We start from the raw sequence: 14,632 nt of genomic DNA, 5'->3' as shown, positions 1-14,632 counted from the left end.
AGATTCAGCATCCAAAACAAGCCTGCTAGTGTGCATCCTTAGATGTATCATCAATATAGGGCTTATAATTACTTGGGAATGAGACCTGCTCCTAAAATTTTAACCTGCTTCAAAAACATTAACTTGGTCATTCTTTAGCTGAAATTGCAGCATCTGAAACCTTGTCTGGTACAATGAAACACAATAGAAGCATCCTCCATGCATCTCAGATTAATGTAGGCCATATAAGTACAGTGTATATTTAAAAAGGAATCTGCTCGAAAAATTTTAACCTGGGATGCCGACACCCCAAACTTCATTAAGGTGAGCTAAATATCCCACAACATATAGATATTAATTTCAAATAGCTTCAGTACTCTACTCAGATAAAAATATTTACAATTTTCGATTACCGGTACAACTATAGGTATAGCAAATGATGAGCCCATTTCACCAAGTATAAACTATACTCATAAGTCATCTGTTATTAATAACTTTACAGTCTCATTCAGGTAAATATTACCACGAAAAAGAAGAAGAAATTTTTTTTATCCACTAGATACTTTAGATCCCTTGTGCATATATTTGATTTAATTAAGTTTTAATGTCCACTTCCACTCCCTTTGGATCCACCGATCACTACACTGGATTTTAATTTAATCTTTATGTTTCTCTTTGAATTCAGTGATGAAAGTAAAATATATACTTTGATCCACCAAAAACTATTTGGATTCCAACAGTTAATATAATAATTTCCATGTTAATTTAAAGTACAGTGATATAAATATAATAATTTAAATAAATGAATATCTTAAAATTTTGATCCCCATTTCCATAATGCCCATTGCCATTTGGATTCTACTTGATGTATATGGAATTAAATATACCTTAATCATAGCATCAAATGTTTGATTTCAGCCACTGATTCAATCAGTGGCACATGCAGCTACCATGTACATCAGCCACTGATTCAATCAGTGGCACATGCAGCTACCATGTACATGCATGCTTGTATTCCAAAGCATCCTCATTTTCAAAAAAAAAACAAGATGTGTTTGTGAAACACTGATGCCCCCGTATGGCAGCTTATGGCGAAGGTTAAAGTTTCTCAAATGCATGTCAAAATCCAGGCCAAAAGATAAAAAATGTTGATACCCAAAGAAAGGTCTTGTCTCGAGGAATACACCTGTGAAATTTGAAAGACCTAGATACAACTGTTCAAAAGTTATGGCGAAGGTTAAAGTTTTTTAAATAACAGTCAAAGGTCAAGGTCAAAGTGGTTGGTATCCAAAGGAAGATCTTGTCACAAGGATTACATATGTGAAGTATGAAAGCCCTAGCACCAACCATTCAAAAGTTATGGCCAAGGTTAAAGTTTTTCAAAAGTAGGTCAAACTCCTAGGTCAAGGTCAAAAGGTCAAAGTGGTTGGTATTCAAAGGAAGGTCTTGTCACAAGGATTACATATGTGAAGTATGAAAGCCTTAGCTCCCACCATTCAAAAGTTATGGCCAAGGTTAAAGTTTTTCAAAAGTAGGTCAAACTCCTAGGTCAAGGTCAAAGGGTCAAAGTGGTTGATATCCAGAGGAAGGTCTTGTCACAAGGAATACACATGTGAAGTTTGAAACCCTAAGCACCAACTGTTCAAAAGTTATTGCCAAGGTTAAAGTTTTTCAAAAGTAATTCAAAGTCCAAGGTCAAGGTCAAAAGGTCAAAGTTGTTGGTATCCAAAGGATGGCCTTGTCACAAAGAATACACATGTGAAGTTTGAAACCCCAAGCACCAACTGTTCAGAAGTTATGACCAAGGTTAAAGTCTCATAAAATTTTGCAAAAGTGGGCCAAACTCCAAGGTCAAAAGTCAAATATGATGGTACCCAAAGAAAGGTCTTGTCACAAGAAATACACATGTGAAATATGAAAGTCATAGCTCCAACCAATCAAAAGTTATGGGCAAGGTTAAAGTTGACAACAGACAGACAGACAAACAGATAAACAGACAAACAGATAAACAGACAAACAGACAGACAGGACAAAAACAATATACCCCCGGGATCTTTCGATCCAGGGGCATAAAAAAAAGATAATAATAATTATATATATGAATGCTGATTTCTTTGAAAAAGAACATATAATATTGAATCAAAACATTTGTTTCATTAATCAAAGATAAATGAATTGCTCTGTATGTATTATCTTCAAACTGTGCAACCTTATAGACTCATCTAGCCCATTAATTAGTACATGTATTAATTGTTGTCAATTAAATTGTTGTGGTGCTTTAGGGGGCTTTATCCCCTCCCTGAACCCACTTTGTGTATAAAGGGAGGGAGGTTTATTGCTGCACCAGACCCCCCGCAATCATTAAAGCATGCATCCACATTATTGTTGTCTAGCTACCCCACTGTCAATTAAATATTATCATGGAAGTAGAAAAAAATCAGTGATCCAGTAATATTGCTACGGGAAATAAGGTACACTAGTATGTTATTTATTTCAATATAAATTATGACAACTTAACCCCCCCCCCTTCATCCATGGGCTAGGGGACATGAAATTTGCATCTTGGTCAAGGGGTAATTATAAATATTCAGTGTACTGGGAATGATATGTGAACAGTTTGTCTGATTGCTGGACCCAGGGGGCATGTAACATTAATTTCTAATTTTGATTGAAAGTTATGTACGCACTGTAATCATGCTTAAATCAGTTTGCCAATTTAAAATGTCCTTTTTAATAGAAAATAAAATGTTCATAGTTGAAACAATTTCTCGAAATATGACCTAGTCAGTCCCATTCTGGGGACTAAACCAAGGGCCACAGGATTTTTAAAGTCGATTTGAATTTTCAATAAAATTAATATGATCAATACTAAGAGTCACCCTGTGGATTGAATCAAGGGCCAGAGGATTTGGAAAGTTGTTATGAATACACGAAATATGAAAATTAAACTTAAAAACCCCACCCTAGTAAAAAAAAATAAACATATGTTTTGTGGGATTTTGTGTGATCCTGCTGTTATTCAAAGCTTTTTTTTTATTTTCTAAATATTTCCTGCATAAAATTATGACTATAATTAAATATTTCGGGTACTAATTGGCTAAGAATCATTAATCTTTGTCAGTTGATGCATCTCTGGTCTTCGGAGTAGGTTGACTGAAAAGTAGGTCACTGTGACCTTCTTTTTAAAATTTATAGCTTTAATTAGATATTTCGGGTACTAATTGGATTAGAATCATCAAACTTTTTCAGTTGATGCATCTTGGGTCTTTGGAGTACAACTGAAAAGTAGGTCACCCTGACCTTCTTTTGAAATTTTATGGCTGTATTTAATATTTCTGGGTACTATTTGGCTTAGAATCAAAAAAAATTTGTCAGTTGATGCATCTTCGGTCCTCGGAGTAGGTCGACAGAAAAGGAGGTCACCGTGACCTACTTTTCAATTTTACATGACTGTAATTAAATGTTTAAGGTACTTATTGGCTTAGAATCATCAAACTTTGTCAGTTGATGCATCTTGGGTCTTCGGAGTAAATCAACTGAAAAGTAGGTCACCATGACTTACTTTTGAAAATTTATGGCTTAAATTAAATATTTCAGGGACTAATTGGCTTTGAGTCATCTAACTTAGTCAGTTGATGCATCTTGGGTCCGCAGAATTAGTCGACTGAAAAGGAGGTCACTGTGACCTACTTTTGAAATTTTAATGCTGTATTTAATATTTTTGGGTACTATTTGGCTTAGAATCATCAAAATTTGTCAGTTGATATATCTTGGGTCCTTGGAGTAGGTCGACTGAAATTTAGGTCACTGTGACCTTCTTTTCAAAGTGTATGTCTATAATTGAATATTTCGGGTACTAATTGACTTAGCATCATCAAACTTTGTCAGTTGATGCATGATCTTGGTCTTCGGAGTAGGTCGACTGAAAAGTAGGTCACCATGACCTACTTTTGAAAATTTATGGCTTTAATTTAATATTTCAGGGACTAATTGGCTTTGAATCATCAAACTTAGTCAGTTGATGCATCTTGGGTCCGCAGAGTTAGTCGACTGAAAAGGAGGTCACTGTGACCTACTTTTGAAATTTATGGCTTTCTTTAAATACATCTGGTACTATTTGGCTTAGAATCATCAAACTTTGTCAGTTGATGCATCTTGGGTCCCCAAAGTATGTCATCTGAAAAGTAGGTCACTGTGACCTACTTTTTAAATTTTATGGTGATAATTTTAAAAATATTTTAGGTATTAATTGGCTTAGAATCATCAAACCTTGTTGATTGTATCTTGGGTCCTCAGAGAATGACAAGTGATCAGTAGGTCACCATGACCTACTCTCAGGCACTAACTGACTTAGAATCATCTTGGGTTCTCAGTGTTTCATCTAAAATGTAGGTCATGATGACCTACCTTTGGAATTTCAAGGCTTAATCTAAATATACAGGATACTTAGAGGCTTCAAATAGAAGTGATAGGTTGTACAGTTTATCAGAAGAGCGATTCTAGGCCCTTAGGCCTCCTGTTTGGGGTCACAAGATCAGGAGTCAAGGTTCAAATTCAATATATTAGGAATAAAATGTCAATACATGTAACATAAAAAGCATAGTAACTTTGAAGTTGATCCCTCTTTTATATTGTCATAAGGTGGGTTTATTTTTTTTTATAACATACATTGATTCACTTGTATTTTGAATTAAGTTTGGGAGGAAATTGAAATCTAAATACCATTCAAGTATCGTGGTACATCATTGTATTAGTTTGATGTAATTGAACAAATGACTCATTAAAAAGGTTACTATAGGATTATTTTTCCTATATTGTGCCAAGACATGGGATATTTAATCCCAGCTTCTTCATTTAGTGGGATTTTTTGTCCTGTGGGAGAAATAATCCCATTTTGCAACAACCAAGGGATTTTTTTCCCATATGGGACAAATTATCCCATAGTATTATTTCTCCCATGGGATTTTGGTGGGATTTCAGGTGGGATGAAAAATCCCCCCATTCTCCCATGGGATTTTAAGTTTTGGGAGAAGTTTATAAGAAAACTACAACATTGTGGAAGTTAAGATTGACATGATGAGATGAGAATAAAAAAATAAAAAATCCCACCAAAATCCAGGAAAATTTCTAAATTATGTCTTTTCGAAAGGGTACCTAAAAGTCCGGACTATGTCGTGTCCAGACTTAAATGTCGCAGTGTTATAAATGAAAAGTGGTTTAGCTCAAATGTGGATTCTCAAGAGCTTCAAAGAATTTTTTAAGTTGAAAATTAAAAATCACAAATTTAAGAATTTTTCAAAACATCAAATCGTATGACTTTTCCTCACTTTATAAACCATTCCTCATAATAAATTAGAAATTAGGCTTTTTTATATCATAGACAACTGCTTCTTCAATAAAAATGAAACTCAGAAATTTTCATATCTTGTTATTGGTCATCAACCAAATTATTTTTTTAAAATCACTCTTATTAATACACACAAGTACTCTAAAGTTGATATTATAAGGATGCTGGAGTTTCTCATTGACAGCATCTGTGTCAACTTTAGAGACCAGATCTTCCAGCAAACTTCTGGGATTGCAATGGACATGTACACGTATTGTTCTCCTTTATTAGTCAACCTGTTTTATATACCCATGTAGCATGATTTATTCAAAAACTTCTACATCACAAGGAGAAAACACTTGCTGTGGCCTTCAACTCGACATTCAGACTTGGATATTTTACTAGAAAAAGACTTTAATGGAAATCTAAGAAGAAAGCTTTATGATAAACGTGATGACTTTAACTTTTCAATCGTCAACTTCCCTTACTTATGCAGCAATATACCTTCATCACCTGCATATTGGGTTTATATCTCTCAGTTGATTCGATACACAAGTGCATGCTCTACGTATAAACAATTTCTAAAACAAGTCAAGTTATTGACTAACAAGTTGATGAAACAAGAATATCAGCAGTCTCGTTTAAAGTCGTCATTTCGTAAGTTCTATGACCTTGTCAGCAAATACAATTTATCATTAAGTCTTCAAATGCTGACTGACGTTTTTTCATACTAATTCTTAGGCCATTGTTTACACACCACACCCATAATTTTGCCCCTATATAGATTACTATAGTAAACATAGATACTATATGCTTTTGCCCCCTCAATAAAAACGTCTGATGACCCTTTTTGTCCCCCGCTTTCACTGAAAGTGGAGGATATTAATTTGGGTCTAGCTGTCCGTCCGTCTGTATTTCTGTTTGTCTGTAACACTTTCGTTTCCGCGCGATATCTCGAAAACCCTTTGAGCTTTCGCAAAGGAATTTTTCATAGCAACTCCCTATGGCCTAAAGAAGAACCCTATTGATTTTGAGGTCAAAAGGTCAAAGGTCTAGGTCATAAATTCTGTCTGTTTTAACACTTTCGTTTCCGCGCGATATCTCGAAAATCCTTTGAGATTTTGCAATGAAATTTTACATAGCAACTCCCTGTGGCCTAAGGAAGACCCTATTGATTTTAAGGTCAAAAGGTCAAAGTTCAAGGTCGTAAATTTATACATTCCGTCTGTGTGTAACACTTCCGTTTCTGAAGAAGCTTTTGAGCTTTTGCAATGAAATTTTATACCATAACTCCCTAGGGCCTCATTCACTCCTCTCAAAGTGTCTCGCCCCGTTTTTTAAAATTATTTATTGTATTAAAAGTCGCTTGACACTATTTTTAGCATAGGGGCATGTGGAGAGTTATTACGTATAATATGTAAAACAACATAAATCAATCAATTAACAATAGTTACTTCCATTGGTATGTCGACTAAATATATCTCAGTGAACTAGAAATTAAAGACACATCATTGTCTGCCACATTTGGATGTTTTATTGACTGTAGACGAGAAGGGTCAACCAAGAACTTAATTGTATGACAAATGAGATGACTTCAGCTTTTCCATCGTCAACTTTTTTTGTTTATGTAGTAATATTCCGCTATCACCTGCACATAGTGTTTATGTCTTCCAACATATTGGATACTCAAGAGCATGCTCTGTGTACGATCAATTCTTAAACCGAGACAGGCTACTGACAGATCAGTTGAATTTAGAGGGATTTCAACAACCTCGTTTAAAGTCAGCATTTTGTTAATTCTGTTGTCGTTTTAATGACCATGTTAAGAAATATAACCCTAAAATTAGGTCGTATTTTTACTGGAATATTTCATACCAATTGTTAGGCCATTGTTTTACACTAAATTTGTGTACAGAAAATTCCATCTACCTGATCAATACACAGGGCTCACAGCGGGTTTGTTGTTCGACAGAGGATGCTTACTTCTTCTAGGCACCTGATCCCACCTCTGGTCCTTGTTTTATGCCCTGCTCACAGATAACTATTGTTTGTTTGTTTTTTTTAGATCGATTACTGTTCGTTATCTTCACCTTTTTCAACAACTGCAACACTGTATAATAAATTCCAAAATACATGTATGACCAAATTACACGTACAACAAGGCCTGATCCCTGGTCATGGAGGACACTTTTTTCTTATAGATATGAAGAGGACAAGATGCTCATTATAATCATGCATGCAAACAATTTACCTGCTAATGAAGAAGAGGAGGAAGTTCAAAGATGAAAGAACAAGGCTCAAATAGGGCCTTTTTTGGCTCTATGAATTTCTTTAAAATCAAAACGGCGACAATATGTACCTACCCTCACTACACATATTGTTGTACATCGGTGCGTATTGACACCAGCGACAATATGTGCCGAGAAAAGCCCTTTTTCTTCCCGCAGAATGGGCAACACTATGTATATAACATTTCGGCAATATGCACTACGAACATTTGCACATTTTATTGCTAAAAAAATAAGCTGGTTTGGAGAATGTTTTACTTTGATCGAATAGATAGAGATTCTTGGTATCTTTTTATTCAAACTTACGCGTTTTAAAATACACAGAAAAACTCAGATTATTGAGCTAGAGCGAACTTCATCAGTATGCCTAAGTCAGTGTGAATTACAAATCAATGATACTCAAAAAACTTTTGAAAATTTCTAAGTAACTGGGGCGACAATATGTGCAATGAAGCCTTCAAGGTAAGCACACATTGTCGCCTGCGACAAGATGAACACGTTTATTTTTTCAGCCTGAGACAATATGTGTTGATGGACGAAAATATATGCAGCAAGGGAAGGTACATATTGGTGCCGACGTCAATATGTACAGAACGAAAATCCTAATCTTGCCCTTTGCAAAATCTATTTCTAAAATAACAAGAATTGACTCTCATATTTAAAAACCATGATGTTTAAGCGGGGAAATGCAAAACAAAACAATGAGTAATTTTTAAATGCCAATTTTGGACTGTGGATATCTGATCTATGAACTAATGAAGGGGATGGTCTTTTAAAGACCTATTTAAAGACCAAAGTTGCGTGTTTCCGAGACCTGTGTCAATAAATATATGGACGTCTCCAATAGAAGCTGGTAAACTCTGTTAGGCCTGCGATCGTTAACCTGTTGGTGAAGGGAGACCATTTTATTCTTTACTGTTAACAGGTGAGTGTTATTTTATTTATTGTCTACTTTATGATTATATTCCACGCTCGATTTCCTTATAATGACTTAGATAAATCTATGTCTGTAAGAACAATGATTTTTGGATTGAAATATAAAACTGGAATGCTTGCTGTTCATGTTAGTGATCTCTTTAACGCGTTAATTATATTCAATGTCAGAGCTAATTATAATTGGCCTCCAAATGTACTCTTTATATTTGAGTTTTAATAAAGACTTTCAAATACATCTAGGCGTCTTTTAAAGAAAATATACTTTTTTTCAAATAAAAGTTTTTTAAATTATGACAAGAGTTCATAGTTTGTTTTTAAATTTTGCTAGGACACAAAATAAGGAAAAATAGAAACATTGTTGGCTGTATATAACTTGTAATGTTGCTTTTCTTCTAGTGTGATATCAATATTTTTTTTCATAAAGCTTTCACAATATAAACTTTTCACCATAGAGTAAAAATACTCGTTGATTCCTTTGTCTGACTCTACATTTTTCTATAATTCACGTGATTTTTTAAAAGTCATTGTGAAAGTAGCAATATTGCGTAATAAGTAAGAATAATCCGATAAATATTTTATTTTTCTTACGTACATGTAGTGACAGTTAAAGGTAGTATAGACGTAACAGATTAAGTACCATTTTGCAATCGAAGTTTGAATTAAAAACAAGTAGATGAGACACAGCACGGAAGTATTTCGCCACAACCTCTTACCCCGATTTACTTTATTTAGCTTTTAACATAAAAGCAACGAGCAATTTAAAACTTAAACAAATACCTCACAGTTCCTAACGTTACTTTGGTAGTTTTTTTTAAAGTTGACTTGCACTTTCTTCTGTGTACCCCCTTAAGGTACCCCTTGAAGCAATTAAAATTTTATTACTTTTTGAGGCAATTAATCCTTTTATGTTTTAATTTTATCAAAATCAGATATGAATGGTTTTTTCATTGTATCATATGATTTGTAATCATACTGCCCAAAAATTTTACTCCCAAGATAAGTGTCGTCCTGTTAAACAATGTAAATTAACTTTTTTTTTGCACGGTGTAATTAACATTTATTGTAATTGATATAACTTACTATTTGGTAAGAGATTGTGATTTATAAACTTGTTCATGTTAATCTTTTTATCTCAGTTGAATTGTATTTTATTTATTCTTGATGTATTTTTCATAAGTTTGTAATAAATGTAACTCAGTCATTCTACGATAAATGGACCAATTAAGAGTAAAACAAAACATGAAAAAAAATATTTGTTTCAAATAGCAAAATAAACATCATAATTCTCTAAAGGACCTATCAGTGAACTTGAAAACAAAGAATTGTCCACAAATCTGGTATCGTTAACTTTTTACAACAATTTGAAGATGCCATTGATTTTAAGGTAATGTTACGGAAGTTATTAATGCTTGGTCAAGCCTTATTATTTTTTAAATAAAGCTGAATTTGACCAATTTTTCGTTTCTGGTGTTCAGCAAAGAACGCTCAAGTATGATTCATGAAGTCTCGCATGAATCCGAATTTAAATTTTCGGGAAAAATATCGTTACGGAAGTTAATCGTTACGGAAGTTGATTCCCAGCAATAAAAGTTAGAATTCTCTTCAGTAGTTAAAATCATAGTTTGTTTTAGGATATTAAACAAAAGTATGAAGCATTTCGCTCCCAAAATAATCAAATATTTTATACCTTAAATGCAAAAACTTTTCTGAATTACCGTTACGGAAGTTAATTTTTTAAGAGAGACAACTGTTTTTGTCTGATTCATTTTGTTATGTCGAAAATGTAATCGTGTAAAATAGATGACTCGCAACTAGAATCGATGATATAAGGCTCCGTGGTCACTTTCAGATAAGTTTCAGTTCTTTTTGAAATCTGCATTCTATGCGTGAAATTTAAAACAAAATCGTTACGGAAGTTAATCGATTTTAAGCGACATGCTTATAAATTCGTATGAAAGGAGATCTATGCATTTCTTCGCGAGAAGTGGTTTGATTTCTTTTTATATAGGATAAAAGACATTTTTTAACATTCATTGCACTCTATTCGGAACGATTTTACGGCTGAAAATTTCATCTTGAAGTTTGTACATACATGTAAATGAAGCGATACTAAGATTTGCAGTGGAGTACGTTTTTCAACATTACATTATGTTCATATCAAAACTTTAACTGCATATATATATATATATATATATATATATATATATATATATATATACACACACACACACACACACACACACACATATATATATATATATATATATTTACAAAACCATGTGTGTATTTTAAGAGTTAGAGTTGAAGTCAACCTTTAAATTCATAATTAAGGTATTACAACGGTAAATTTGCAAGCGACATAAAAAATTCTTAATTGGTCATGTTTTTGTAGAATGACTGAATTATGTTGTTGACACGAAGTTAAGAGAGACTTTAAATATACCATATTTGTATAAAAAAAATTATCTATTGTTGCATTAAATCTCAATTCACTCAGGATTATCGTTTAATTGATGATTTATCGGCTATTTCTAGTAATCACAGTTCTTTATGAATAGTTGAGAAAAGAGTCGATTATTTTTGCTTTTCAACTTAAATCTCCACTGATTTAATTTTTGTATCAAAGGATTTTGAAATCAAATGGTAATTTAAAAGATTATTTTGTTTTCGTTAGGCTACTATCGTAAGTTCTGCTTGACAACCGCAGTAATAAGTAAATAAAAAAATAGCCATCAAATAGAATTTATAAAACTAAAACAAGTAATTAGACATTATTTGTTTAGCGGAGTCTTTGTGTGCCTTTTCTCTGTTTTATATCGAATTCAAATCCAATCGAAGGGACCACATTATTCTAAACATATTGCAGATACACAAACGAAATGGGGTGCGGATCGTCCTCCCCAACAACCCCAGCACCTGTAAAAAACAGAGACAAAGGCGGTGTGCTCCATACGTCAGAGGTAACAGAGGAGGATTTTGAACAAACTGTGGCACAACCAACAAAAACAATACCATACAGTAATGGGATGACAATACAAACTAATAATTCAAAAACAAATCATGTGCAAAACAAATCAAATGCTAAGCCTGAAAAAACCCATAACTCGTCATCTAGGAATTGCCACGATGATGATCTTTTGGTAGAAAACTTAGAGGAAGTAACAGGAAGCAGTGTAATTCCAAAGCCATCCAGGAAAAAGAAATCACAAATTATTCCAAATTCCGAGATGTTTAAAGCAATAGATAGCCATGTTGCAAGGGTAATTATTCTTGAATTCACGGGAAAAAATAATAAGACGATTTACTTTAATTCCATTACATTCAAAAATATCGAAATGAATACCGATGCATTTCGAAATAATTAAGAAGTGTTCAAATGTTAAAGTTAGAGCATTCTCTGATCAATTCCTCTTTTTAAAATTAAGATTTTAAGCATTTTAAACGTTTGAATTTCAGACACCAGCCTCTGTATGTAGTTCTATCGCAACTCTCGCGGAGTATCTCCTCAAGCCAGCACATACACCGCTAGAAAGAGCAAGAGCTATACACAAATGGATTACAACCAATATAATGTAAGCAACTCTTCGTGTTTCAGTAACTTCCCATCCCACATCTACACCCAAATGTTTAAAGAAACATTTTCTTTCTTTTTTTTTTCATAGTTTTGTTTAAAACAGAGGCCTTATTGAACAAGCATTTGCTTTTCCATTAAAAATATAATACTTGTAATATTTTATCTTTCATTTTTCAATAGGTATGATATAGATGGATACATGGGAAGAAGTGGAAAAAAGTCATGTGATTCTGCGGATGTTTTGAAGAACCGATCTAGCGTCTGTTCCGGATATAGCAATCTCTTTGAATCCTTGTGTCGGTAGGTATATGCAGTAAATACATGTATATGTTTTATCAAGTATGTACTGATAGATATCTTCTGACATGTGTAGTCACCAGCACTAAAATACAGTACTTTTTTATCGACAAAGAATTCTAAAATAAATTTTGACATCTGCCTTTTTCTACTTAGTCATTAGTTTTACAAACCCATTAGTAAGTCATCCTGATAACATAATTTACATGTGGGAATGTTGTAGTTAAGAATGGAAAATGAAACAGACCTTTTTTCCAGATGTGCTCATATACCTGTTATGGTAATTACTGGGTATGGCAAAGGATTCGGTCATAATGACAAGCAGGAAGTGGACATCTCTAATTTGAGCACCAACCACGCTTGGAATGCCATATTTCTTGAAGGAGAATGGCGGCTACTTGATTGTACATGGGATGCCGGTTATGTCGATGGCAAGTCATTTCACTGGCACAAACGGGATTATTACTTTCTTATGGATCCAGAGTATTTCGTCAGCTCGCACCTGCCACTCCTAAACAAAGATCTTGCAACTAGTGAACCCTGGCAACTACTGGATAAACCAGTAGATCCAAAAACATTTTTCAAATCATTGAAACTAGAGGACGGCGCGGTAAATCATGGGATATTTCCTCTGTCTCATAAAGAAACTGTGGTTCACGTTAATGGAGAAACTTGTATAGAAATTCAGAAGTATTTACCTGGAGATATTGTGGACACTTTGATATCATTTGTAGACGACGAAAATAACAAGGAATACGAGCAATGTGTGGCGACCGAGAGATCCGGAAATGAAGTTATAAAATTCCACGTGAGACCACCCAAACCTGGCATTTACAGACTGAGCATATTTGTAAATGCACCCAAAGAAGAGAAAAAATGGCCACAACTTTTTAAATACATCATAAACTGCACCAGCGCCCTAGAAAATTTGGTTTTATTTCCCAACCACCGACAATTGTATGGCCCAAAGCATGGATACACAGAATTGGGATTTGACAGAGGTATAGAGGAGAAATCAATTTATTCAACCAGTTCAGGAGAACTAGAGATTAGTCTTCCAACCTTGAGACAAATGTCCGTACTATGTACGCTGGAGAGTCAGGACTCGTCTAAAATACAGAACGCTGTATTTCAACAATCTACTGCAAACTCAATTTCCTTATCCGCCAGACTCCCTAAGACAGGAAACTATAAGTTAATTGTTTTTGCATCGAAAGAAAAGGAATACGTCGTAGCAATCACCTTTATGATTCAATGCACCAATGTTCTCAATGATTTCAAGCCATACCCAGTTGTATATGGATCTACCTCTACAAAATATCAAGTCATTCTTTACGAACCAAAAGTCAAAGGAATACCAGCAAATACCCCTGTTGTTTTCAAATTTTCGTCCCCTGTTCTAAAATCTGTACAAGTTGGATCCAAAGTTTTCTTGAAAGCAAACGATAGTGACGTATGGGAAATTACTTTTGACACCCCTGATTCTGGGGTACAGGTGAATTTGTTTGGAGGAGCTGAGGAACAAGGGAAAAGGGATGGACTATTTGGATTTCTGACAGTGTAGTCTTCTTATTATAACAATTAAAATCTCTTAATAACGCAATCATATATCAAACATCCTGACGAGGACAGACTTCTTTTGTATGTTGATTTTGTTATCAGTTTACCAGTTTTTTAGTATCTCTTTGGTTGTTATTTAACAACATAGAGATCAAAGTAACAAATCTATACTTATAAATTAATAAATTTTGCAAATAAACTCCGAAATGGGTGCACCAGAGTTCTTACTTACTCCTCTATGAATACACTAGATACTAGATGATGTCCGTAAACTATATTTAGATTTCACTCGCATAGTAAGTATCGTACATTAAATTAAAAGTCACTTTCATTTTCTATAAACAGCCATGAAATAGCAAAAACGTGAGTACGGTGGCGGTTCTTATTACTGGCAATTTTTAATGAAACTGACGACAAGCAATCGTTTATTTATTTCATAAAACGTCATCACTGTATTATTCAAACTTGATTTCAATGATATAAAAGAAATAAGTTGTGATAACCGGTTAAAAAGGGAAATGTGTAAATTATTTTCGTCATTCACCGATCTTAATATTGACGGAAGCTTCTAGAACATCATATACATGTAGCATCGAGCCCGACGTTAAAAAGAAAAACGAGGCGATTATAGCTGCATGAACATAAAAAAAAATTACCGGTAAAATTTGTATA

At 33.9% G+C, this 14,632-nt stretch overlaps 1 protein-coding gene across 1 annotated transcript; it reads left to right on the top strand.

The window, feature by feature from the left end:
• Window positions 1–11,408: 11,408 nt before the first annotated feature.
• On the top strand, window positions 11,409–13,964 carry LOC133182610 (kyphoscoliosis peptidase-like). The gene is made up of 4 exons (XM_061317456.1): window positions 11,409–11,789; window positions 11,986–12,101; window positions 12,284–12,403; window positions 12,659–13,964. Exons 1-4 carry the CDS (start codon window positions 11,409–11,411, stop codon window positions 13,962–13,964), a joined length of 1,923 nt encoding a protein of 640 aa, XP_061173440.1.
• The last annotated feature ends 668 nt before the right edge of the window (window positions 13,965–14,632 follow it).

Source organism: Saccostrea echinata, unplaced genomic scaffold, assembly GCF_033153115.1.
Source record: "Saccostrea echinata isolate AGI-Se365-2 ecotype Australia unplaced genomic scaffold, CSIRO_AGI_Sech_v1 ptg000009l, whole genome shotgun sequence".
NCBI classification, from domain to species: Eukaryota; Metazoa; Mollusca; class Bivalvia; order Ostreida; family Ostreidae; genus Saccostrea; species Saccostrea echinata.
Note: the sequence above shows the minus strand (reverse complement) of the source record. Positions and strands in the feature narration are given on the sequence as shown.

What these genes read in the sequence shown, in the direction of transcription:
- LOC133182610 (XM_061317456.1), top strand. Translation starts at nt 11,409, where the DNA reads ATGGGGTGCGGATCGTCCTCCCCAACAACCCCAGCACCTGTAAAAAAC. An exon ending in TAGATAGCCATGTTGCAAGG is followed by an intron (nt 11,790 to 11,985) that starts GTAATTATTCTT and finishes TTTGAATTTCAG; the next exon opens with ACACCAGCCTCTGTATGTAG. An exon ending in CTCTTTGAATCCTTGTGTCG is followed by an intron (nt 12,404 to 12,658) that starts GTAGGTATATGC and finishes CCTTTTTTCCAG; the next exon opens with ATGTGCTCATATACCTGTTA.